This window comes from Dermacentor silvarum, chromosome 7 (assembly GCF_013339745.2).
Source record: "Dermacentor silvarum isolate Dsil-2018 chromosome 7, BIME_Dsil_1.4, whole genome shotgun sequence".
Classification (NCBI taxonomy): Eukaryota; Metazoa; Arthropoda; class Arachnida; order Ixodida; family Ixodidae; genus Dermacentor; species Dermacentor silvarum.
The window spans coordinates 121816921-121843750 of NC_051160.1; the positions used below are offsets into that span (position 1 = coordinate 121816921).

The window sequence follows — 26830 nt, forward strand, 5'->3', positions numbered from 1 at the left end:
GAATAGAAAAGCAGGTAGGTTAATCAACTAGAATCTCAGTTGGCTGCACTTTCGGGAAAAGGGGGATTACTTGATCATCACAGAAATAAAATGCCTTCAGGCAAGTGCACGAGGACAGTAATACATGGGATCATTAAGCACTCAGTAATTGCAGAATATTTCCGCAGATGTGTAGTACGAAAACTTGTAACATAGCCAGTGTAACTAAGAGCCACGTAGCGAAGGGACACGCTTATGACACTTTCCAGCAGGCCGACGTTCCAACTGCCGCCGTGGAGGTCGTCGTCGAGGCTACGCACGAGGCTGCGGGCGTGAGCAGCACAGCGACACGTAAGCATCAGAGGAATGAGTGTTTTAATTATCGCCAAATGTGTGTGCGAGAGAAAGAAACAAAGAGGGAAAGGTAGGGAGGTTAACCAAGGACGTGCCCAGTTGGCTACCCTACACTTGGGGAGGAGGAAAGGGGAAGAATAGCTAAGGAGAGAATAAAAAAAAAGAGTAAGTCATTGGCAGAGACAGTCACAGAAAAATCTCCGCTGTCACAAGCGTTCGTACAACCCAGTACTCTTCACGAGCTGCAGAAGGGCTTTTGTGGCCTTTTGCATGCAAGAATGCATAGGCCATGGCCCAAGAATCTTTTCTTCCGAGAGCGTTCTGTTATCTAACAGGTTGAGTTTAGCTTGGAGAATATGTCGTTGAGTGTCAAAAGATGGACAGTGACACAAAAGGTGCTCGAGAGTCTCGTCGCGCCCGCACAAATTGCACGCCGCACTGTTGGTCATCCCTATTAGGAACGAATAGGCATTGGTAAACGCGACACCCAACCACATGCGACACAGTAAGGTTGTTTCACGACGGGAGAGTCCAGGTTGTAGGCGAAGTCGCAAGTTAGGGTCAAGAGAGTGCAAACGCGAGCTTGTGAAACCCGGTGAATTCCACCGCAGAAGTGTGATGTGGCGAGAAATCGATTGAAGTTGCTGCGCGGCATCTGTTCTTGAGAGTGGTATAGGAACCAGCAGATGTTTGTGATGAGCCGAGCATGCTGCTTCATCTGCGCTGTTGTTGCCGACAATGTGTGTGAAGTTCGTAAACTTGTAATGTGTTTACTCTACAGCGGTAGAGGATCCACCGGGCAGCGCATCAGGCACGGAAAGGGTGGCCGCTGCACCTGGTAAGTTATTGATCCTCAAGCTGTTAGAGAAAATAAGCTCTCGTATTTTAATGAACTAGCCCAATAAGCCACAACATGGCCATGGCCACTTTTATGCATAGCATAAAATGCAATGCAACTGTAGAAAATGCTGCATGCTTTCAGTGTTGCAGCGTTCCTGTGCGACCACCACGTGGACAGTGACCACGACGGGTGGACACCCTCACAACCATGTCGTCGCAGTGCGCCTGCAGCCTCGAACAGGGCGAGATGCTCCAGGTTGGTAGATCCTTTGGTGTCATTTTACATGAAGGACATAAATATTCTGTATGCTGTTATCATAACTGAATCATGAATCTGGAAAACAAACTAACTTAGGATGTAAATAAGAAATATGCATTGTATTGAGGGCTCGGTGTCTTATCTTGCCAACGATCAACAGCCAGGCAAAAAGTTGGTTAACCCTGAAAAGGGTAAGAGTGCTTCAAAATTTTTTAAACTGTGAAACGCCTGTGACTTCAAAAACTTCACAGAATAAAATGTGAATGTTTCTCAAATGTAAATGAATGTATTTTTATGTTTCCAGCAAATATTTTGCTTAGGACGTCACGACGCAAAGAAATGTGAGCATGTAGCACACAAGCACGCTTTCGGTGAAAAAATGTGCAATATGGATGGCCCGCACGCGGCGGGCGGCAGCGAATGGTTTAATTACTTTGCTCTGCTAATGTAAAGGCTAGGCTAATTGGAAAACAAAAGCTAGTTTTTAGAAGTTAAAATGTTAGCTATGACTGAGCAGTAATATCACGATCACCCGTCAAATTTTCCCTAGACGTTCAAGTTTCATCCTGACACGAGCGACACAAAGACGGTGAAAATTACTGTAGGGTGAAGAGTTGATTCAAACACGCGAAACCACTTGACGCCACACAAATCAGTGAACCTGATTGGCTGGTGCATCTATGCAAATAGTGCGAGTTGGACAGTGTACATATAGCCTAGTAATTTTTAGGTTGTCACGGACTACACCTGAAATATTAAAAAGAGCAGCTGCCAGTCAGATGTTGCTGTGCTCTTCACGAAAGTGTGGCTTTCATTTCAGTCGTCAAGCTCCAAAGACGATTTCATTCTGCATGAAAGCACTGACAATGATGGCACTGTTTTCAGCGCTATAGACACAACCAGTGACTGATGTTGCCAACTATGACGATACTTTTGATATGAAGTTGGGCGGACAGACCAATTCTGCCAGCGCCTCAGTTTACATTTGTAAATTTGCAGACACAAGTTGTGAATTTACTACCCCATGTCATATATTTCGAATCTCCAAAGCTTGTTTAAAGAAAAGGTAATTTTATGAACGCATTTCTTGAATTTTTTTGCTGGCACTTACTTGAAGGGTTAAGAAGCTGTGAAACTGGTTTCAAGTGACTTTCCTGGATTTATCAGCATTTTATAAACATGCGTGTTAAAGCCACATGTTTGTCATGCCCGTCATTTCTTACCATCAATACCGTCAACCTTGGTTGACACACCAGTGAAGATTACATGGTTGCATTGGGATAACATGCAAATTACATGGGTAACAGAATCTTGCCTGTTCATTATAAAGCACCACTTCAGGGCCGGTATTTTCTAGCAATGCCTTTCCAATGCTAATGCCTTTTCGCGCTTGGTCAGTGATCAGAGCGACGGTCCGCTCACGTTATCAACAGGATCAGCCGGCCGTGAGCGATGGATGATAAGACTAGTATAGAATAAGGCATAAGGCATCGCTACAATACACCGGCCCTGGATGTAACAACAACCTAAGTGGCTTATGATACCGCAATATACCTGAAAACTCATTTTTGAGAAAGGATCTGACCAAGTGTCTGCACTAAGTAGCAGTCTTCAGTTGACCATGACAAGACACTTGACAGTACCCTTCCTAGCACCCATTTCAAAGTTCGGTGATAGAAGCACACTGCAGAAGTTCACATACATTCTAAAATGTATCATACTAGCAAAGAGTGATGGCAGTTAGCTCCTGTGCACATGCATTCTATCCTTTTTTGGGTGTCAAGTGAAACCAAGTAGCCCTAGAAGGTGTGCAACATTCCCATGTAGTTGTTACGGGCACTTCTAATCAACACTGCTCTGACTAAAGTAATAACTTTAGTCATCATCATGTAGCCATAACAACAAGTCTCACAATATAAACTTTGACAGTAACATTCAGGAAAATACTATGGCAACGCCTGCTCCAGCAGTACTGTTGTGCATTGTGCATCAGACCGGCTACAAAAAATGTGTGCCGACACAAGGAGAGTGATACACAGTGGTCAGTATGCTAAACTGAAAAAGGTTGTGAGAGAGAGAATTTATTAGCAGAAAGATCCTACAGCAATGTTAAAGCTGGGAGTGAAGATGGCAAATTTCTCGTTCACTATACGAGTCAAGGCACTGCCTTTCATGAAGCCCGACTTTAGAAGGACAAGGCTACCGGTGTAAGCACTTTGCAGAAAGCGTGGGGACATTTCGCAGACCATTGTCAGTTTAGCACTTCAGCCTTCACCACCCACATGTGTGCTGCGCAAGGCGAAACACCAGGCGATAGGGAAAATTTTAAAAGCCCTTGCCACGCCTGCTCAATAAAACACACAAAGGGGCGTCTGCCAAGTCGTGCTGTCATCTAAGTATAGCGCGTGAAAACAGAGTTTACAGTTGCTGCATTTCTCGCTGAGAGTGCTAGTGGTTTGGGACAGCTGCACCATCCACCAACAGGAGAACGGTGAACATGGCCGTGCATTGAAGCAAGTGCAAATGGCTATGTGGGCTCCGTTGGCTTCGAGAGTTAATTTTTTCTTTACATGTGTTGTCACTGTTGCGTTTTATTAAAAAAACAAAAGAAAGCTGCTTATCCACATACTTTTAAGCATTCAGTTTCAATGCCATGAAACCTTGGCGAGTCGCTGCGTTTCCTAGTGCATTACCAGAAGTTTCGAAGTGGCACATAACACCGCGCAACGTTACTCGGCTGCGTCTTGAGAATCTATGCGACTCACTGTGCAGACCAATCGGGAACTGTTACAACAGTCAACCGAACTAGCCGAGAATGGAAATTATGACTTGCACATGACCTATGAACATGGCCCCTGTTTCCTACAAATTTGAACTCTGTATCGCATAGCACTGCATATGGCCCATAAACATGACCACTGCTTGCCTAGGGATTGGTGCACTGTTTGCCTATGGATTGCTGCACCCAGAATTATTGGTACATCTGAAGTGCATATATGTCAGCTCACATTCAGGCACTACATTCATCAGTTGTTAGTGCCTTGGAGGAATTGCCCCTCTACAGTGTACAAGAATCAATCTATTGTGCACAGAAGTGCACAACTAGCACTTCAGGATCAGAGCTATAGAGAGCAGCTAGCCTTCTCAGCTCTTCAACCTTTTATGCTGAATGGATGCTGGCGCTCGGTCCACGGCTCCAGAGAGCGCCTGTGCCTGACAGCCTAATAATCTGGCGCTTTATCGTGCATGGACAAATGCATGATAAAGCCACTTTCACTGCTCCTGCAGTTTTTCACGAATGGCTGCAACGCCGCAGTCAAGGCACCCCGTTTCCTCCTTCCGCTTTCTTTGAACCAGGAAGACTTCCTTTCCACCGCTTGGTAGAAGCACAGTTCCCCCGATGCATTCCCCCATTTTGCGGTTTTCGTCTCGGCCGTGCTGACCACTCGGCCGTTGTGGTTTGTGTCTGTTGTTGGTGCCATCCTTGGTGTATAAAACTAAGATGAATAAACGCATAAGTTAAAGACTCGCACTGTCCCCCTGGCCTGAACCCGCCATGGTCATTACTGACTGTGAACCACAGGTTAGGGGCAAAGTTCTGTTACGGCTGCTGCGAAAGTGCTAGTGAGCGACTGCCGCTCTGCTGGTGCGGTGCGATCCAGAGAAGGGTCACGTTTGCACATGCCAATTTGTGTAATACTCCTATACACTGGTGATGGCATTTGATAGATGAAATGTACAGAGTTCAGAAATTGGTCTCAATGGATGACTTTACAGCAGACGCTGTACACTATGAAGCCCTTGCGTCAATGCTTGCCAGGGACATTTCGTTCTGTAGGAGAAATGGGCAGTCGCCTAAGGTGGCTGCCGGTTTCTCCTACAATGTCCTACAGTCCGAAATGTCCTACAGAACGAAAGAAAGGGAAAGGTGCAGCACGCTGTTACGTTTGGTGACCAGCAGGGGCCGCGAACTTAGAGTATCTCCTCATTGCCTTTGACGAATCGCTTCGGGAAGCTGAAAAACGTCACACGGGAAAGATCAACGGGGACATGATGCCTAGACACGTTTCAAAGAATACGTGGTTACTAGATGTCACCCGGGCGCGACCATGACGCTAGGAGCATTTCAGAAACTCTCGGAAAAGGGTAGCTTCTACGACTCTTTCTCACGGCCACTCGACCAACCTGCTAGCCGCCAAGGCCGTTCTCCAGACAAACCCCTCGATGGCTGGCCCATCCCGGGAACCCACAAGCCCCAGATCGAGTCAAGCGCAAAGCCGCCTGTCTACGAGCGTCCCCTCCTTTCTGTGGGGGAGTGAGCAGTCTGTGCCCGAGGGCACTTCTCCGAATGTGTTCAGGGAACAAAGGCGCCGGGGGATTATGTGCACCCTCCCCCTTCGGTGACTCCCGACGCTCAGATTGGAGGAAGGTGGGACCGCAGCGTTCCCCTGGCCTAGGGATCTAGGGGGTCCAGAGGGCTTTTAAGCGGACGTTTGCGGCTCACCGAGTGCTCTCCCATCTGCCCCGAGATGTAGCAGGGACTCTCCCATCAGCTCCATGTAGCTCATGCTAAGAGAACAATGTACTGTGCTTCGTACTCCGGCCAGTATGTGTATCCCCATGTCCTGTAAATAAGTTTGCCTTTCCAATGTAAATAAACCCCCTGTTCCGTTTACCCTACCTCTCGACCTCGTACTCATCACGAAAGAAGCAACCCTCCTTGTCAACTCTGCTCGGACGAAGGCATGGGCCCACTTAGCCTCCGTGTGATGCCACGGTAGCGTAGGCCAGCTACCCGTTCCGAGACGCACCGGTGGCGTAGGCTACAAAGCGACCCGCAGTTTGACGTCGGACTCAGAGGCCACGACTCCCAGCTCCTACAGCGCCCTGTCACACCTCACCCCGCTTCACCAGCCCCTTTCAAGAGTTAGATAGGTAAATGGATGTGGTGAGAACCTTTAAAACCCCCCTAGAGAGCTTCGTAACCGACGTCCCAACCAAAAATTGAAAAGGAAAAGTGTGGTATTTCGGTTTGGTTTCGGTTGCTCACCGAGGAACCCGCCTTCAGAGAGCGCTCCCATCGGCGCCAAGGCGTATATAAGATGAGGTAATAAACGCCGGCCATGCTCCATTTTTACTCTGCGACTGTGTCTGCATCTTTCTTCGAGCCGCCTTTGGTGTGCTCCTTGGTCTACGGCTACGCAAGACACTACAATGGCGACGAGGATAATTGACCTCCATCAGGCCAGCCTGTACCCATCCAACCTTGCTGCTGGCCAATTCTGATACCACGGACGTCCTTTCCTCAGTGCTTTCCAACGCAGCGATTCCTCTACCACCATTCTTGCAGTGCCCTGGCATTCCAGCAATTCCTTGGGCAATATGGCGTCACGTCATGCAAATCTACATTGACGCGGCGCCAGAGACGCTAACACCGGAGCACAAGAAGGCACTCCTTTTGAGTGCGTTTGGAGTGGAAGGTGTCAGCGTCTGCTTCCAAGCCGAAGACGTGGCTCAGCTCCGACCGAGGAACAGGAGATGCCAAAGCACCCAATTCTTACAAGCAAGCCCTCGAGCTACTCGACAGATCCTTCATGCCGAAGGCAAACAAAATATGCTTAAGAGCACAATTTAAGCAGCGTCGGCAGCAAGCGGACAAGACCACAGAGCAATTTATTTTGGCCACTGATCGACTAGCCCCGTAGTGGGGCTTTGGAACAGGCATCGAGGCCATGATGCAAGACCTGGTAATTTCTGGTATTGCCTGATCAAAGCTGCGGCAGAAGTTTTTTGAAATGCGCTCGGAGTTTACCGTGCGTAAAGCCATTACTTACGCCAAGGAAGAATAACACATCGAGCACACCTTGCAGCAGTTGGAAGCGCTGCAAGTAGACAAGGTCACACAGCGACGCAAGCCTTTACATGGCGGACGCAGTAAGCGGGTCCCTCAAGTGGGTGTCGAAGCTGGTGTCCATCCCCCTTCTTCCAGCCACCACGAACTTGGCAGCCACAGGAAGTGAGCATAAGGAGAGAGATTTCCTAAGCGCCTACTCCTCCAAGCAGGTGGGACCGTCTTCGATGCGGCCAAATGCCTGCTTTCGCTGCGGCTCTCCACAGCATTGGACGAATTTCCCTGGCTGCCCTGTGCGCCGTCGGCGTTGCACAAGATGAGACAAGCGCGGACACTTCCAGAGTATGTGCTATTTGCCTGAAGTGGTCACAACGCTGACTTCAGGTGAGAGGACCATTGCGAATACAGTGACCACGACCAACATGGAAAATTTCGTAAATGCTGTATTTATGATGCGTCTACCCATGCAGGTGGAGATCAACATGCTCATTGACACCGGTGCAGTTGTGTCCCTCATGAACGTTAACGACTTCTAGGGAAACTTTCCCCGTGTTCAACTGCTACAATAGCATCTTGTCATCCATAACTATTCGTAGCAAGCCATCTGCAACTTGGGCTATTTCAACGCGACCGTACGTTATCAAGGCGACTCAACAAGCCTCAAGTTTTTCGTCCCTGAGAAAGGTGCGTCACTCTTCGACCTGAAAATAAGGAGACCGAAGACATGTTGGAGATAGTCCGCATACCTGCAGCCTCATCCGCTAAGTCTAGTCCTTTTGCTGACTGCAGGCGTTTCTCCCCCTGGAATCCTGCATTTTATAACCATCTATATGCTTTGAGACAGAGTAATACAGCGTTTCATGGTGCACAGTCGACTCTCTGCTTGTATCATGTAGCCACTGCTTTCTTCACAACTGAAGACAGCAGTGAGCGTGCAGCGATCGCCAGTAACACAAAAATGCACCTGGCATCGCAGTCTGCAACGAAGGAAAAGTTCAAGCTGCTGGACAACAACACAAAAGAGGACGTCAACAACAGCGGAACTGAATTTGCAATCGTGGTTTTATCCGTGGTACACGAGTTTCTTGGACTCATACTGTGTCGTGGGTGTGGCAAGAAAGGAGTGATGCTTTCGAGGACCCCGGCCAAGGAGTTCTGACAGAGCCCATGTATCCCCAAAGAGTGCAGGCTCTGTGCCAAGCTTGTGCTGGAGTACTCCACCTCTGGCATGAGCAAAGAGCGATTTTCTTCCCCAAGAGTGATCAGTGACAGTACGATAACGCCGTTCAAAAAGAACGTCCGAGGATGAAGGCCATGCAGAGCATTGGTAAGGGAGTACCGCCCTCTCCGACTTCTTTGCTGCGATGATTGTGGCTTACACCACAAGACCCAGCAGAGCCATATGAACATGATGGTTCAAGCGTGCAGCAGTGCTGCAAAAGATTATGAGGCCGCAAGTGAGGCCCAATTCAAGAAGCTTTACGATGACTTAGGTAACTAACCAGAGAAAATAGATGTGATATATGATGGAACCTGACTGACACGCGGCCACAGTTCACATGTTGCTGTTGGGTGCATCATTTAGATGTACACTGGGCTCGTCGTGGACCACATCGTGCTGTCCAACTTTTGCTTGGGCTGCTCACATGGTCCAAAACTGAATGAGCAAGGGTACGTGGCTTGACACGCAAAACATGTTCCAGGGTGCCAGAAAAGCACTGACTGCAATGCCGGGCAAACGGAGGTGCAAGCTTAATTGCTCATGTTCCAGAAATCCCTCGACAAGTACAAGCTGTGTTACATGACGATGCTCCCTAATGGTGACAGCAGGACATTCCACGCCTTGACCTAGCAAGCTGTGTACGGTTCAAGGTAGACAAGAAAGACTGCATCAATCACATGCACAAGGGCATGGGAACAGCCTTGCGTGGGCTGGTTGATAGAAAGAAGGCCCAATGTGAGCCACTTCGAAGAAAGGGATGGCTGACCTAGGACAGGATCAATAAAATTACAAATTACTATGGCTGGGCCCTGAGGAGTCACAAGAATAACGTTCCAGGCATGAAGAGGGCAGTTGAGGCTACAGTGCACCATATGTCAACTGATGATGGCCCCAAGCACGACCTCTGCCCCGAAGGGCTAGAATCCTGGTGCATCTACAATTGGACTGTGGCAAAGGGCGAGAAAACCCCAGCACACAAAATCAGCCTGCCCAACTTCATGCGCGAAGCTTTGGAACCAGTCTTCAAGCAGCTGAATGAGGAAGCCCTCTTGGAGCCATGCAGCGCCGGCATGACTTAAAATTCCAGTGAGAGCATGCATTCCATGATCTGAGATCAAGCCCCAAAGACTAAGCATGCATCGCTGTTGTGCCTGGCAGTCCCTCGTGACAAGGAATGCTTCACCGGCAGACGTGCAGCTGTGGAGTGCTGTTCCCGCTTCGTCGTTTTCTCGAGGCCCGGGAGCTGGCGACTAAATAAGCGTCACCCGAGACTAATGGTCAAGCCATTATGTTCTTATCTTCGGCTGTTCGACCGCCCCAGAGCTGACGGGCGAGGCGTCAACAAACACCGCCCTCCAGTATCCTGACCACCTGATAAGCTGACCTTGATGGAGAGCCCACAAATTCTTGCAAGGTGCCAATGTCAAGCATTTCCATGGGAACAGCGCTGACATTTGGTTCCCAAGTTAGCACCAGTTGTTTGGTATGCGGGGGGCGACCGGGTAACATTGGAGGCAGAGCCCGGCAGAACGGTGCCACACGATGGGCGGGATTTTGCAAACGGTCGATAACTGTGATTGGCCGAGAAGGACTGCAATGAAATCCTTTGACGAATGAAAGGAGGAAATTAACTGATAAAAAGAGGGGCTTGAGTGTTGTATGGGGGCTCGGACATGCAAAGACGTTAGCATGTAGACGGCTCCAAGAATTATGGAGCCCTTCGTGTAAAATATCATGTACCTTTGTATATAAAACGCTTTTCTCATCTCTCTGGACCTCTCCTCCCGGCACCGGCCATGGAACCTTCATGGCCACTCGGACCCTCGGACTTGGCAACACTGCACAGTGTCCAGACTGCAGTGGCTGAAGCCATCAGCCGATTTAACTATAGTCGGGTACAACTTTAGAAGACAGGAGGAGGCCCCGCCCAGTTGACCGAAGCGCAGCAGCCAATTCCTCCGCGAATAAAGAAATAGTCCCACTCAAAAAATTGTGACTGCTTCTAAAACGCGTATTTGTCGGTATAAAGATTTGCGTATCTTGACGAGTGGTTTGGTAAAACTATCATGATGGAAATGCTACCGCACATGCCGGATCGCGAGAGAAAAATAACTCCGTGCCTTCTACAACGCTGTGCGTCGTCTACTACGGAGCAAGATCGACGGCACCCGGCGTAGCAGTCGCTGGCTTAATAGCATAAGATTCATATGTACTTTTTGTGTGTTTGCACAACCTTATTTTTTAAATGTGTTGGGCTTATTTTTAATTAATATTTTTTTTCTTTTTTTCCGCGGTTGCGAACCTGAGACCTCGCGAGTTCGCGCACGATCCGTGCCAGTTTTCCGCCATGGAGCCGAGCGAGGTGACATCGGAACGCGATCCTTTGTTGCTGAACGAGCCTTGTGTCGCTTCGATGACCACACCACCAAGGAGCCTCGGCAAGAACAAGAGCGGCCACATCCTGAACAGCGATTCATGCAACATAATCTTCCACTGCTACACGTTTTGGCGTAACAGGCAGCCTGAACGCAGCGTGGAGGACACGAGCAAGTTTGTCGCCGACATGCTTGGTGTCAGCGAAAGGACTGTGTTCAGGGTGAGGGAGGAAGCTAAAGCTTCACATTTTTCGGGTGGCAAACTGACGACGCCCTTGCGAAAGCGTCCACGCAATGTGGAGAAGAGGAGACGCAGCGCGAAGTTTGACAGCTTCACGTTGTGCGCGCTGAGATCATGTGTGCACGATTTCTTTTGCCGCAACGAGATACCAACGGTCGAGAAGATAACTACCGAGTTCTCGGAGCGTATGGAACTACCATCACTAAGGCGGTGTACTGTGCGTCGCCTGCTTGCCAAGATCGGCTTCAAGCACGAAAAGAGAAGCCGCAACTCTCTGCTTATCGACCGGGATGACATCACCGATTGGCGGAATCGCTACCACCGTGACGTGGAGCGCTACCGGGCGGAAGGCTGAAAGATCTACCTGGACGAGACATGGGTGACGGCGGGACACACTCGGTCGATCGTGTGGACAGACACCATGGTGCAGAAGCGCGGACGCCTGTTCGCTCGAGCAAATGGCCTGATGACGGGTCAAAAACAACCTTCTGGGAAAGGTCAGCGCCTGATCGTGACGCACATCGGCAGCGAGGATGGTTTCGTCGACGGCTGCTTGGATGTATTCAGAGGCCAAAAGACAGGCGACTACCACGAAGAAATGGATGGCAATCGCTTTGAGGGCTGGTTCAATGACGTTCTGCAGAAGTTTCCAGCTGGTAGCGTCATTGTTTTAGACAATGCACCTTACCATAGCCGGCGAGAAGAGAAATTGCCGATGACGGCCTGGAAGAAGGAAATGATACAGGAGTGGCTCACAAGCAAGAACATCACCTACGGTGAAAGGATGATAAAGAAGCAGATGCTTGAGCTGGTGGCATCTGTAAAGTCACGCTTTCTGAGCTACATCATAGACAACACAGCTGTAAGGGCCGGTTGTACTAAGGCTCCCGCCGTACCACTGCGAATTTAATCCCATTGAGCTTGTGTAGGCCAAGGTCAAAAATGGCATCGCTGCGGACAACAGAGACTTCAAGCTGTCCACGGTCGACGTCATCTTGAGGGAGAAAATCAAGCAGGTAACGGCGGAAGACTGGAGGAAGAGCATTCAGATGTGATGGACTTGGAGGCAAAGTTCAGACTTGACACGTCTGGGAGTGAGCACATTCAACCCATCATCATCCAGCTGGGTGAAGATGACACTGAAGAAAGCGACTCCGACTGCGAGCTGTCGGGCATTGAGCCACTCGACGAAGCATAAAGGCTTCTTATTAACAAAAGAACAGCCCTTATTAGGGCTACCAAAATTTTGCCGGTGGGTTCGCAACAGCCAACCATCCATTCCGTGACCTCTCAAATAAATAACCAGTTCCATTTATGGCATATTTCTTATAAGAGAAGCTCAATTCTGATAAGCAACGTCCTGCACACATTGTGCTCGATTTAAGAAGTGGCATAGAAACACATTTAAATGCTGGCATATCTGAATTGAAACACTATTGTTAACCCCGATTATCGTTGGCGGGCTCAAAATGCTCTTTCGGGCAGCCACCGTCGAGTTTGACGCGCCCCATAGTGAAATAGCAGCAGTCAGAGCACGCTTTCTGGTTCTGTTAGCAGTCTGCACTGGAAATCACAGTCATGTCATAGCGAGTGGTGGTGAAATAGCAGCAGACAACACGAAACTGACTGCCACAGTGAGCAGCTTGAATGCCAAAGCACATTCATGTGGTTGCATTGTTTATTTTGTTATCTGGCTCACACAAGTAATGCGATTAAGAGAACAAATATAAGACATCATTAGCTTAGTGAGGCCCAAAATGCTCATTCAGGCAGCCACCGTCGAGTTTCACGCGCCCCATAGTGAAATTAGTCGGAGCACGCTTTATGGCTCCGTTAGCAGTCTGCACTGAAAATTGAAGTGTTGTCATAGCCAATTTTCAATTTGTTAATCTGACTCGAGCAAGTAATGCGAATGCAAGCACAATTATTAACGTGATTAACTTTGCTAGCATTTTTGTTTTCATATTTATGTACTGGAAAAATGCTCAGTAAAGTTGAACGTGTTTTAGTGAGTCACTTTGTTCATTACAAGCCGTAGGCAAAGTGACGGACAGATTCAGACAGTGATATTGGGAAAGTAATAAATGGTGAAAGTTGCAAAAGCTCTCACAGCACTGCTTTGCTGGATTCCATTCACTAAAAAACTGCATTTGTAATGATGAAAGCGTCATGACAGGAAATGATACCCCACTGCACAATGTTATATGTGTACCACTACATGTGACGGGCAGCAAAACCATCTGTTTATTAAGACTGAATGCAACAACATAGCAAGGTGCTGTTTCACAATATGGCACCGTTCCATGTGCACTTCTGGTAAGCTACCATATGCACTGATGCATAAACACATTAACAGGGGAAAGAGACGAAGTAACTGTGCAAGCCACGTGATGCTTTTAACATTTCGTATCTGTCAATGTTTCTGTTGTCACAGCTGATAGAACTTTCTTTGGTGCAAGTTGGTTAATCACGTTGCGGCAACAGCACAAGAAGCAAGGTCAGAATAGTAGGAGAAAACAAAGCAAGGTGACAGACTGAGGAGGCAAGGTAGACAAGAGAGAATGGCTTTAATGACATCGAAGAGGCCAGCCCTGCTATTCACAGGACTTGGTGCTTTGAATAAGACGAGTTAATGAAATTGTCGAAAGTCGTGGCTGCAGCATGCTTACAAGAACAAATGCAAAAATAAAAGGATAGAAATAGGAACAAATACATACACGCACGGAAGAACTCACATATTCACACACATGAACACAAACGCGAGCGCGAAAACTAAGATATAAAATACAAAAAAGGGCAAAATAAGAAATATGCAAAACACACCAAGAAAACACGCACACGCATTTAACGCAGACACTAGGAGAACTATTAGGAGTCAGTTCACAAGCAGCTGTGCCTACTTTGTCGTACTTTTTTTTAATGTACATATTGGCTCTGTTGCCTTCACTGTCATAGGAATTTTTTAGTAGCGACATATCACGACAAAGCGCAAAGCTGTGTTGTGGGAAAGCAAGTCCAGCGCTGACAGCACAGCTTAAGCGCGATTGTGTCACAGCAGGCTTTCTACAGCTGGCGCGTGCAGTGAGCGAAGAGTTCTAAGCCATACAGAGATGCGAATTCATGCCAAGCTCCCTTGCAACGGCACCAGTGTATCAGTCATAATTTTATATTACCATTCAGGCTGACATTAAGGAAACAAACACTGCTTCCAAAGGCCTGACCGTTAACAATCCAATGACATTCGCTCAAGCAGCGCATGTTAGTCCTGAGTGCCTGCCGATAAACATTGCCATCAATTGCGAATGCCATTTTGTTTACCCGTGTAGAACGGGAACCCAAGACGGCAATGACATTCGGTATGAATGTCATTTACTACAAATGGCATTACATGTGCCGTCTGACAGGGGTATTATACCCCTGTCACACGGCACGTGTAATGACATTCGCAGCGAATGAGATTACGTGTTAATGCCATTTTTGTTGCTTCTACACGGGCATAGTGAATGACATTCACTGCTAATGGCATTCGCCCGTTGAATGAGTTTCCCGAACTCATTCACGCGCGACTTGTGTACTCTCGACGACAGGGGCTTGGCAAAAAATTACAAAATAGATAAGTTGAAACGAAATGTAATATATTTTCAGATGAACATCCAATGTTTACCATTGTATTGTTAACAATATAGTGAAAAGATGTAAACAACAAGCACGAATTGTAGGGTTTCGTTATCATAGCAGCCTGCCGATAAACATTGCCATCAATTGCGAATGCCATTTTGTTTACCCGTGTAGAACGGGAACCCAAGACGGCAATGACATTCGGTATGAATGTCATTTACTACAAATGGCATTACATGTGCCGTCTGACAGGGGTATTAGTCACTGATTGTTAGCATTGGTGAAAAGCAATCAATCGACGGTGCTACACAACACTCGAACGACGCTGCTCGACACTCGGCTATCTTATCATACTGCTGCCAACGATCAGTCATTTGCACGCTGAGCTGGCAGCAACGAATCTTTGCGTTGGAGGTTGCTTTCACAAATCTTTTCTGTTGAGAAACTCGCAGGTTGGTTTCATCCGCGCACGCTTTTCTCATTTATCCTGATAATGGTTTTGCTCCATCACTTCACCACGTCCGACGAGAAATGCAGGGGCACAATACACAAACACACCCGCCGCTCACAGTAGGTACCAGACTTTGGCGAACTCTCCTTGTCGTAACTTCACTTAGGAGCAAAACAAAACACCACGGAACAAACACGTACGATGTTTGTTTGCAGCGGTATGCCGCCGCGGGATCATGTTTCCACACGAAGCGCAGCGCAGCGCCACCGATGTTCACTGCAATCTTTCTTCGCCGGCTCACGGCTCAGAACAAACGCACGCGGCACAAATTGTGCATCATAAGCTCACAATAATATTTCCGGCATGACAGACCACCACAAACAATTCGAATTTACTCTGACGAAGGGAGACGCACAGAGCTGACGCGACTCGGCCCAGTTCGAAGCGAGGGCGGCCATGTTAGGCATGTTCTCCGTCGGCGGGGACACCGGCCGTCCGGCTCATGACGTCACCTGAAGTGTGCGCCTGTTGGTACCGGCTCGTGTGCATCCGCCTTTGAGGGGCAAATGCCGCTGTCTTCTAAAGTTGTATCCGACTATAGGGTGTGAAGAGAAGCAATACTGCAATAGCCAAGAAGCTGGGCTACAGTGCCAGCAGCAGTACAGTGCACCGAAGCCTCGAAAAAGATCATCGGAGGCTTCACACGTTCCACAAGGATCACACGAGCAGAAACGCTGTGACAAGCAAGCTTGCAAAGGCACAAGCCAGCAACAGACTGCCTACAGTCCTGAGCTACTATAGGTCTAGGTGTCACCTGTGTTGAATGCACAACTGCGCGAGGGTGCAAAAGATATTTTTTGTTCATTTGAATTCTAGTGCCAAAACCACAATATTGTTCTGGATTAATTTTGACCAGCTGGGGTGTACTACAACACAAGTACAGTCGCAATCTTTTTGAGGGTGAACACGGGAACGCGTGGCCTTCTTAGCTCGCAGCGCGGTTCAGCGGCGGCAACGAGCAGCATAGCTCATGCGCAGTGTGTCCGGCGTGCGCAAATTCTCCCGCCGTGCGCATTGCGTCACGCACATAAGTGCGTGTCGTCTGCTGTGCGCATACTGCAATAAGGTAGCCGTACGGTTCGGGATTGGTGACGATGTTGAACTTCTCCTTACACTCCCCATGATACATCAATAAACTTGAAAATATATGTAACGTTTTGTGGGCGTTCTCAAGATCATTGTTGATCTGTAGCCAGGCCACGCATGCACATGACACTTGTGGGCGTATTCAAAAAGCGGCTTCCGTCTTTGAGGAGCATATATATATTCTTGCACATTACCGCATCTGTCAGAGCAGCAACTGAATTTCAGCATGGCCCGCGTTCCCGAGGGATTTCACGGGATATTCACACTGCTCCATCAGTTCTCTCGTGCACAGACCGCTAAAGACCGTCAACAGGATTATTCAGGCATTCAGCAAGGAAGGCCGACTCTGTGATGCCCCCACAGGCGTCGACCAAAGGCAACGACGGATGATGAAGACGCGCTTATGGTAGCTGCTGTCATCGAGAACCCGTTCCAGTCCGCGAGGCAAGTGCGGGAGCAGCCAGATGTGCATGCTTACCTTGCTGCGGTCCGGCGACGCCTCCGAAGTGCTGGACTGCGAAATTCTGTAGCTGCACGAAAGCCAGTCGTCGCTGCTTCGAACAAGAAGTCACGTCTCCAGTTTGCCAAAGCACACGCCTCATGGATGGCAGATGACTGGGGCCGAGTGATCTCGGATGAGTTGACTGTTACAACTCGCCAAGACCGACGGATGCGAGTTTGGCGAACCAGAGGCACACGGTAAGAAACTTTTCTTAATGCACGTTTGATTTTGCAAAGGATGGTCAAAAATACGATTTCCATGCAGTTACGAGCCAGCCAATGTGCAGGGAGTCGCCGCGAGTGGCCGAAACTGCGTGAACGTGTGGGGCGCGGTGTCAAGGCATGGTCTCGGGCCTCTGCATCGAATAGAAGGTGCCCTTAGATCGCAGCGATACTGCACAGAAATTTTGGACAATGTGTTGCTGCCCTACGCCCACAGCGTCTTTTGCCGACTTTATGTTTCAACATGACCTGGCGCCGGTTCACACGGCAAAAAGTTGTCAAGGAACATATAGAAAATCGCAGAATCAGCATGCTTTCCTGGCCGGCCAAAGGCGCTGAAATGAACATCTGCAAAAATATATGAGGGTACATCAAAGCAGCCATGGTGCGAAAACCTGTCTGCCCGACGACTGGAGACAAGCTGTGGGCAGCCGTTCGACAAGAATGGGTGGACCTTCGAGCGCATCATGACTTTGTGCCAGCGCTGTACGCGTCACTGTCCTCTAGGATGGCAGCAGTCGTTTCCGCAAAGGGTTCTATGACAAAATACTAACATCATTCCGGCTTGCTAATACCACTTCTAAACGGATAAATCTTTTGTTGAACTTGCACCAAATAAAAGTTCGGATGTTTGTGTTCCCTTGCCTGTTCGTTGTACAATAAGAACACAGCAGAAGGAAAACTAAACAAAGTGAAAAGTTGAATTACAATAACACCAAGCATAAGAAGCACCACGTTCTGAATTAAAAGCATCAAAATCGTGCTTTCTGTCATAATTTGGTTTCTATTGAGGGGAAAAAACTGCTAGCAGACGACGCGCGCTACGATGACGTAATGCGCACGAAAGGAGCCTACCCTCCCCGAGCATGCGCGCAGATATTGTGGCTGCCGTCTGACGGCGCTGGTGATATAGAAAGCCACGCGCTCCCGTGTTCACCCTCAAAAAGATTGCGACTGTACATGAAGTAACTCGAAGCTGCCACGACGCAGTGCCACTGTGCCAAGAAGGGCATCGTTCGCGTACCGAAATGTTTGCACGGTGAGACGAGCTGATTGATATGGTGCATTTTGTGCATGTGCTGCACTATTTTTTTCGAGTTCTGGATTGTGTAGCTGAAGTGGGACGACAATGCCGAACGTGTGCTGTGTGCTGGGGGTGTTGTTCCAGCTACAAGGGAACGACCGAAAAGGTGTCGTTACCGAGCGACAAGGAGCAGAACAAGAAATCAAAGAGGGCCATACCACGACAGGAAAGTTGTGATTTTAACTTTGAATCTAAATATATGCGTGTGTGCACAAAACAGTTCGACGCCTCAGACACCATCAATGCAGCAGCATCCAAATTCACCAGAAGAATGAACCGATTATTTGACTGTTTGAACTCTCGAGGGCCTAAGCATGTGCAATACAACGAAGCTGAACATATTGCTGCAAGAATTATGCTTTTGGCCTCACACATACCTCTCTTGCTAAAAACTATATTACTTTAGACACTGAAAGAGAGTCACATGGCTAGACAGCTGCTGCAACTACACATAAAGTGCAAAAGCAGAGGTAGATCTGCTTTTTGAGCGATCCCACATGCGAGGCTCTAGAAGTAACTTCTCAGTACAATATACCTTGTCAAGAACCTTCTTGCAGCAGGGTTTCACTATGTACTGGTGGGAAACTTTGGAAGGACCCATTAGAGGTAAACAAGTGCATTTTCCCACTTGCCAGGTAAATAACAAAGCATTTTGTTGTTTCAAAGATTTTTTAGCACTGTAAGTGCTGGAGAAAGAGGACAACCAACAGTCCAGCAATTCCTTTTATATATATATATATATATATATATATATATATATATATATATATAGGATGCTTTCTATCAAGAATCTTGTCCAGTCACCCAAGCGATCCTCAGTAGCTGGAGATGGTCCACAACTGCTCCTCAAGCTGCAAGATCTGTTCAACAAAGAAAAGCCTACTGCCTGTTGTGTCAGGAAATATATTTGGAACAATGCCTCCTGAACAGATCGAAATCGAGCAGACCTTTTTAGTTCCGCTGTCTCATTTCGTCCTGCCGATAGGTATCTACTGCCGTCACCGGGCTGACGGTTGCGCGCCGTTTCTACTTTATCTGGTCGATCGCATCTTGCAAGCAAGCCAAAAAGTGTCCTCACTTAAATAATACATATCTTACACTGTGCTTATGGGTGAGTGGTAAAATCTGAATTTCTTTAAGCGTAAGCATATATCGACCGTCTGTGTGAGGGTCCCGAGTATGTGAGGCTACGAGAAGGCAAGGGATGGCTTAAGCCACCTGAGATTGACAAAGTGCAATGAACGTTTGAACAAGCGAAAGGCAAACGGTACACCTCAAAACCATCAGCGGCAGAGACGGGGCAAGAGCCAACCCGAGTAAAGAAAGGTGCTCTCAAGTGCCACTTATGCAACAGCTCAGGCCATTTCGCTAAGGGTTGCCCGAAGTCTAGTGATAAGGAAAAGCGATCAAAGAAGGCTATCAAGCCAACACAGAGGGCACAAAAGGTAGCGATAGCCCACGAGATGGGAAGTGAGATACCTGATGCAGTCCTTACTGCAAAACTAAAAGTCCTGAAACACAAATGTGAGTTATGCCCTACGTGCCAAGAGTTGACGTCTATAAATATTCGTTTCTGCCTAAAACAATTATAGAATGGAATAACCTTGACCGACGAGTATTTGACAATACTTGTTCATTAGAAACTTTTGAAAAAGCTGGAACTGTGCTGTATTGATTGAATGTACCCTTCCCACCCTGTAACAGCCCGGAAGGGCTAACAGTATTAGAAAATAAAATAAAATAAAAATAAATAAAAAAAATAAAGGCATGACTAAACTGCAGTTAATTCCTATCTCATGCGGATATGTATCCACAGATGCGATTCTGGACACGAGGAATGAAATAACTGTCATAAGGAAGAATCTGCTTTCGCAAAGTCTCATGAAGCCGTTAGGCACATTAAGATTGCTGTCTGCTTTTGGTAAAACTTGTGGGGAAGCACACGCTGCCACCTTCTCCCGCGGGCGCTCGCCCGTCGCTGCAGCGGCTGCAGCCGACGCCGGAGGAGAGGCGGTGGCATCGGAGGTACCGAGCGACGACGCGGCACCGCTGGCCATGGAGGCCGAATTGTGGGCCATGATTGCCGATTAAAAGTCGTCCACATCTCTTGCGTCCGAGGGCCTTCTTAAGGGGGGGAGGATGTGGGGGAGCACACGCTGCCACCTTCTCCCGCGGGCGCTCGCCCGTCGCTGGCGCACGGAGCGCCCGCGACGGCAGCCGGTGGACATCTCGTGCGCGCACACCGCGCGCTGCGGGAGCCGGGCGGACACGGGAGAAATGCACTTTGCCCTCTCCCGGTTCCGTCTCCCGGTTCTCGCTCGCCTCTCGCGACGCGCGTGCCGCGCGGGAAGAGGGAACGTATCCGGCGGGCGAGGAGGACACTCCCCTCGGGGCTCTCTGACCTCGCTTGACTATACCTGCCCATACGGATTTACCCGCTGAAACCCGTGAGTGACCTCGTTCGCGTGACTACCACACGCAACGAGGCAAGCCTATTTTATTACTTATTATACAGAGCAGACTTCTCTCTGCAAGTGTGTTTTATTGCCAACAGCAATAAAATGTTGTTGAGTTGACTCGCTTGTTGCCTTATTCGCCCGAACCCTACGTAGCTGCGATTACACGCGCTACGGGTTGGGGAAGACCCCCCACAAACTATAGGGACAAAGCTAGCTACGTGGTAAGGCCCGCAAATTGTTGTGGAACCTCAGAACGTCGACCTACTCTGCGCGTTGACTAATGAGCTCGTTGAGGGCACGAATTGTTTGTTGACCAAGGAAAATTGGGAACTTTTGTTGAAGGCCAACAGCTGTGGCATCATTCTAAGTGGCCTGAAGTTGCTTTCATGTCTTCAGTCACCTCCAAGGCTATCATGCAAGCACTTATTACTATTTTCAGTCGTGAAGGTTTTCCTGCTGCAATATGGTGTATTCGATTCAGCCAAGGTTCTCTGCACCTTCTGCACCCATCCACGGTGCGCTGCACCTAAACCCTCGATTCTCCGAGGTACAGCGGCGCCCCCTGAACTCTCGTCCTCGATTGCACGGGGTGCGAGGTTAGGTGTCGTCGCGGTGCAGCGCACCTTTGAACCTTGCTGCGACGAGGTGCAGCCGCACGAACGATCCACGAAGCGCCATCGCAGACGCGTGCAGACGACACTATGGCGATGTTTGTGGATATCGACGGCGTTCGCACGCAATTGTTCCCGATCGTAGATGAACTTGGCGTGATAGTCTATGACGGAGACGCCGAGCTGTACACTACAGCAGGTAAATTTGCCATTATGCTCTGTAAACGTAATAGCATGGTTTGTATGAAGTGGCGACATTTATTCCATTGTTCTTGCAGATGGAAGACGGGTGCGTGTACTCTGCACACCTAGCGGTTTTGCCGCCGATTGTTCGGACAAGGAGCTGCAGAACAGCCATACAAATACGGAGCTGCCGAAAGCCGCTACTCCGCGATGCGGAGATGCCACGCCAGCGACCACTGAAGCTGCTGCCGCAGCTGTCGTGCCGTGTGGAGCCATGCCGTCTCCGCATTGCGATTCTGAAGAAGCTTTGTGGAGTGGCCGGAGAACTAAGTTTCTCATTGAATGCTATAAAGAGCATTTCGGCCGCATCGGGAAAAAGGGGGGACTAAGGTGAGGCTTAGCATTCTATTTGTTTGTATTTGCGTTACATTTTGTATTGTTCTGCGCGCAGGAACAAAAAGCAGCTGATGCTGTTTATAACAGATGCATTGAACGAAGAATTCGGATGCACCATAACGGTGATTCAAGTCACCGACAAGTGGAAATCGCTGGAGAGGGCGTATAAAAAAGTTCGGATTAATAATAACAAGTCTGGAAGCGGAGCTGCCGAGTGCAGTTTTGAGGGGTGAGTTCGCAGTGCTGCTTTTATTTTATTCATGATCTCGTATGCTAGTGCATAGTTCAGCTAACACCTGACGTCTGTGTTGCACATGATTCACGTCCATTGAAAGAACGCTTTACTCACAGCGGTGTACATTAAATTAGTAACAAAACTGGCTGTTTCCAGGCGAGTCCCTGAAATACTTTATACTAAAGCATTAAAAAATGTCTGAGCATGCAATGCTAACGAGTGTGAGCTTCAGAGAAGAGCTTATTCTAGTAGTGTATCGTTCAATTACAGGAAATTGTACCACGGTTGTACGCAGTTATGCTTTCTCCAAGCCATGCGTGCAATTTGGCTAAGTGATTTGTTCGACACCAATGTTTCTCACTACTGGCCACTGTTTGCACTGGCATATGCATAAGGGCATAAAAAGCAATTAAAAAGTAGAAACTTGCTTTCTCTGTTGTTGTTACAATATGCCAAGTATTGCTTGTACAAATTCATGTTTTACTGGTATACTAAATTTCTGGTGCCACTTGCATTTAACTTTTTAGAGACCTGCAGGACTTTATGGAAAAACAGCACCACATAAGTCCAGTAGTGACATATGCACAGGGGTGAAAAATTGTGCCAGACAGCAGGGAGAGGTGAGCATTGTTATATAAAAGTGGCAACTTTTGTGTTGCATCCTGTGTGTCACCTGATGTCACTAGTAATAAACATTTCCTATTTAAAATAAAATGTATGTGGTCAAAACTAGTGCCATGCGTGTAGTGTATGTGATGACATAGCCCACTTAATCTGTGCTTACAGGCTATTTATTTCAGAAAGCAGAGCCTCAATGCCCGCACTGAACATACAGCGACTACCATCTCTTCAGCTATTGCATTCTTGGCCCATGCACTAACACTGCCCAAGTGTCTTGTGCCAATGAATGCACAAAGCACTGGGGCGGTATTCTGTAAGAGTCTACCTAGTGGACTGTCCATTTCAGCTGTCGCTGATTGGCTGCTGCTTGATGTGCAGTAAGGTGCCAGCCAGTCTTCTTCCTGCACGTCAAGCAGCAGCCAATCAGTGACAGCCAAAATAGACAGTTCACTAGGTAGACTTACAGAATACCGCCCCTGTGGTCTCATTGACATACTTTAGTCTGTTGATTGTTGTGGTATCTGTCATGTGCTGTGCACAATTCATTTTTTATCATACCAATCTGGAGCAATAGGCATGCCGCAAGGCAAGCCTGTCTCTCTAAAGTGTAGTTCTGCTAACGAACAATACATTTGCTGCAGGGAGCTGCAGGATACAACGCAGGCCCCAGAAGCGGCGCTTAGCCCAACCACAAGTGTGGTTGGGCTAAGCCACGTGGAGCCAAGCTGAAGAAGGACCCGCCCTTGGTGCAGCTGCTGCAAAAGCTGGACCAAATAGAAACAAATAGGGCAGCGCGACATGAACAGAAGATGGCCCTTCTGGAGCGCATATGAAGCAAGAAAATAAACACCTTGTTTTCATCAAATCTTTTCTGGCATTTATACAACTCAGACACAAACAGAAGGTGCAAGGATTGGAACAGTGCAAAACATCCAAAACAAAATTATAGTGGGCAGAATATGGCAGAAAGCAAAGTTCCGTTGAGAAAAGTGTACTCTCAGCACTGTGTCTCAGCAATATTCTGGCGTCTAAGCTCGCACATCTGCTTAATAGCTGCAGTGCTTGTGATGGCTCCGTCATTTTCATTTTCGATGTTGTCCTCCCTGGGGGGGTCTTCGCAGTCACCTAGCATGTCAATGCTACTGCTACACAAGTTATGTAGCACGCATGATCCAAGTACAATGAGACAACACTGGTCGATTGAGTCTGCGTCTACAAGATATAGCCTTCTGAAACGCTGTTTCAGAATGCCAAATGCATGCTCAATTGCCACACATTGTTGGCTGTGTATCTTGTTGAAATTCCGCTTATAGCGCTCAAACGTTGCCCTATTATCTTTATACGGAGGCATCAGCCATGGGAGAAGCGGATACGCCGCGTCCCCCAGCAAGTAGTCGCTAGCACACTTAGTCTCTGCTACACCATAGATGGGGCTTTCTTTCAGCACGCGCGCGTCGTGTGCGCAGCCGGGATAGCCAACGAAAACATCGATGAAACGGCTGCTTGAGTCGCAGATCCCTTGCAGAACTATCGAAGGAAATTTTTTCCTGTTGTAGTATGATGCTGGGGACTCCTTCTGGTGAGGGATTTCAATGTGGCAGCCGTCAACACACCTTATGGTGTTTCTCGGTCCTTTGCCGTTGCTTCTAGCAAGAAAGCGTGCTTTGATATTCGCCCGCTCTTGATCACTAGGCCAAGCAATCACTTCTTCGCTGATATTGAATAAGAAGTCCAGAACCCTTTTGAGGCACAGAGACACTGATGACTCAGACACATCAAAGGTATCAGCAATTCTATACATACTGTTCTGAGTACCCAAATAACTCAAAGCAATCAGGCACGTTTTCTCCGCGGGTATTTGTGGGCTACCTCCCCGAGGCGTTGGGAAAAAGGCAGACGACTTGAAACGCTCCGCAAGGGTTTTAAATGTGTCTCTGGAGAACCTGGAAAAGGCGCTTGAACTCGTAATCAAAATACCTGGCCACAACTTCCTCGTAGTATCTTGGAATACGATTGCGATCGCTACGGACAAGTTCAGCACCGACTTGGCACAACACTGCGTCGAGTTCCTCGTCTTCGCTCTCAGATTCTATAAGTTCCATAACAACGTGGAGGTCATCCATTTCGTTGTCCATGTCAGCAGGTTTGTGGACCGCACAGGATAAATAAAACGGCTCCTCTAGACACGCATGCTGTCGTTGCTGTCGTCGCGCTAGTGCTTACCCATGCGGCTTTTGTAGATCAGCAGCAGACAGGCTTGCACCTACACACTCGATTGACATGTTAGCAGTGGCGCTGCTGATAGGTTGCATCTTACAACCTCACTCAAGGTGCCGAGAACTTCTGCACCGCGTGTCGGCCCCGCCTGCACCTTTTCGTTTCCGGTTCCGTGCACCTTTTCTGAATCGAACAAACCTTCCAACAATGTACCACAGTTTGTTTCCACTGAGTTCGAGAACTTTCTAAAGGAGAGAGGCATTAAAGGGACTGACAAACAATATTTAAGGACCTAGTTTTTTATGGTGCAACGTAAAGCTCACCCTCGGTAGTGTTCACACTTGCAGCGGTTACTTCCAAAAGTGCATGGATATTTTGTAAGCAGAATTTTTCGATCTGAGAAGCCTCTAAAAAGTTGAGAGGTCCTCCCCCAGCAACATTGAGAAGTGAAAGCGATGCCGATGGTCTACCTTGCAAATTGTGAAAGCCGCTCATCATTCTGCTTTCACAAGAGTGAGTGCAACTGTGGTTAACCACTATATTTTTACCTTTTCTATCACTTTTAAAAATAAAAAGCTGGTACAATAAGTTTACGTTGTTGTACTAGACCTTTCTTATGCTTGTACTGCCTTTTTGCCAAAGTACGCACCTACATCATGGCTGGCTGGGCCCCGGCGTCATTATTCAGTCGATAGGCGAGCCAAACCAAGTTATCGAAAACTAACCCACGCTGTTGCACATGTGCGCGGCATCGCCGAGTCGCACCGCGCACGATTTTCAAGTGTACATCCTGAAACATGCCGCTGCAAAATCTCAGCAACTTGGAATTACGAATTCTAGCTCGCATGCGAGAACAGAATTTAAATCTATATGATCATGCGTCTAACTGTGATGTTTCGACGGACGACGGCAGCGAAAGCGGCAATCCTGGTTTAGAAAAGCCCCCATCACCACAAGCCGGCAGGCTAAGAAACATCGACTAGTGAGTAATTATAAGTAGCATGAATGCATAACTCCACAATGCTGTGTGAACTTTGCGATGACCTCCGAATGTACGCAGGTGCAGGTGCAAGCACTATGGAGTTATGCTGACAGTAGAAGAGTGCGTCTGCTGCAAAGACATTGCCGAAATCCACACTGCCAAGCTCTGCATTACATTGAAGGCCGACTTCGAGGCACCGTGTTTGAACACCGCAGTGCTCCGAGCAGCACAAATAGATGTACCTGTAAGCAGGGAGGATGCCGAAATCGTAGACGACCATATGCAAGTTCAATCGACTGAAATTATGCAGAGTCCTCAAGTCTCTTTGTGTTGCAGGAGGTACAAGTATACAGCATACCAGCAGGTGGACCTGGGACTACCTAGGACAATGCAACAGACGTGTCCTGCCGTCCTGTGTAGCGCAGTGTATACGGGAACAATTCCCGTCGGCAACGTACAGAGGGTTCCGCCTTGCACCTCTGCTGTGTCGCCCGCGTAAAGAAAAAAGAAAGGTTTGTTCTAAAGCCAACTTTTTAAGATTATCGGCTACTTCGAAGTGCAACTTAATATATTAGAGGAAAGGATGACAAGTGTACTCAACAGATGTTGCAGCCGATTTTTTACCTTCAAAGTAACAGTGCAACAAGACAACTATAAAAATGAAACAGTTCAAAAGCTCTTTATTTCCGAGTTAATGAGGCAACCACGTTTGGAATGTAACATAGTAGACTCATTTGACTAGATCCGGCAATGAATTCTTGCTAGGAGAATAGCATCAAATATGCAGCCCATTATGGAAAAAATAGGTTCCAAATGTTTTCAATATGTGTTTACTTGAGAACACTTTATTTGGAACATGGTGAGAACATACACGTAGAATTTTCTATAAGCTATACACAATTCTACTGCATACACCAATTTTACCGCTTTAGCTTAGTGATGCTGTCCCTTCTACTCTTTGGGAGCGGGAGGGTTGCGTACAT

The 26830-nt window shown here is 48.0% G+C and overlaps 1 protein-coding gene and 1 pseudogene across 3 annotated transcripts; one reads left to right on the forward strand and one right to left on the reverse strand.

Annotated features, from left to right (window-relative positions):
* Window positions 1–1360: 1360 nt before the first annotated feature.
* LOC125946955 (uncharacterized) lies at window positions 1361–23404 on the forward strand. 3 transcript variants are annotated; one of them, XM_049671170.1, is made up of 3 exons: window positions 21052–21412; window positions 21492–21786; window positions 23290–23404. In XM_049671170.1, the coding sequence occupies exons 1-3, from the start codon at window positions 21304–21306 to the stop codon at window positions 23375–23377; spliced, it is 492 nt and encodes a 163-aa protein (XP_049527127.1). In that variant the 5' UTR covers window positions 21052–21303; the 3' UTR covers window positions 23378–23404. The 3 variants fall into 3 exon arrangements, 1 of the variants encoding a protein (XP_049527127.1); XR_007468018.1 differs by lacking the exons at window positions 21052–21412; window positions 23290–23404 and adding an exon at window positions 1361–1429 and having other exon boundaries at window positions 21492–21834; XR_007468017.1 differs by lacking the exon at window positions 23290–23404 and having other exon boundaries at window positions 21463–21834.
* Window positions 23405–23584: 180 nt separating this feature from the next.
* LOC119459717 (uncharacterized) lies at window positions 23585–24899 on the reverse strand (annotated as a pseudogene).
* Window positions 24900–26830: the final 1931 nt, after the last annotated feature.

Excerpts from the sequence above, each read along its gene's own strand:
- LOC125946955 (XM_049671170.1), top strand. The coding sequence starts at position 21,304 with ATGGCGATGTTTGTGGATATCGACGGCGTTCGCACGCAATTGTTCCCG. Across the intron at positions 21,413-21,491 it reads CGAGCTGTACACTACAGCAG|ATGGAAGACGGGTGCGTGTA; the intron begins GTAAATTTGCCA and ends TTGTTCTTGCAG. Across the intron at positions 21,787-23,289 it reads GGGAAAAAGGGGGGACTAAG|GGAGCTGCAGGATACAACGC; the intron begins GTGAGGCTTAGC and ends CATTTGCTGCAG.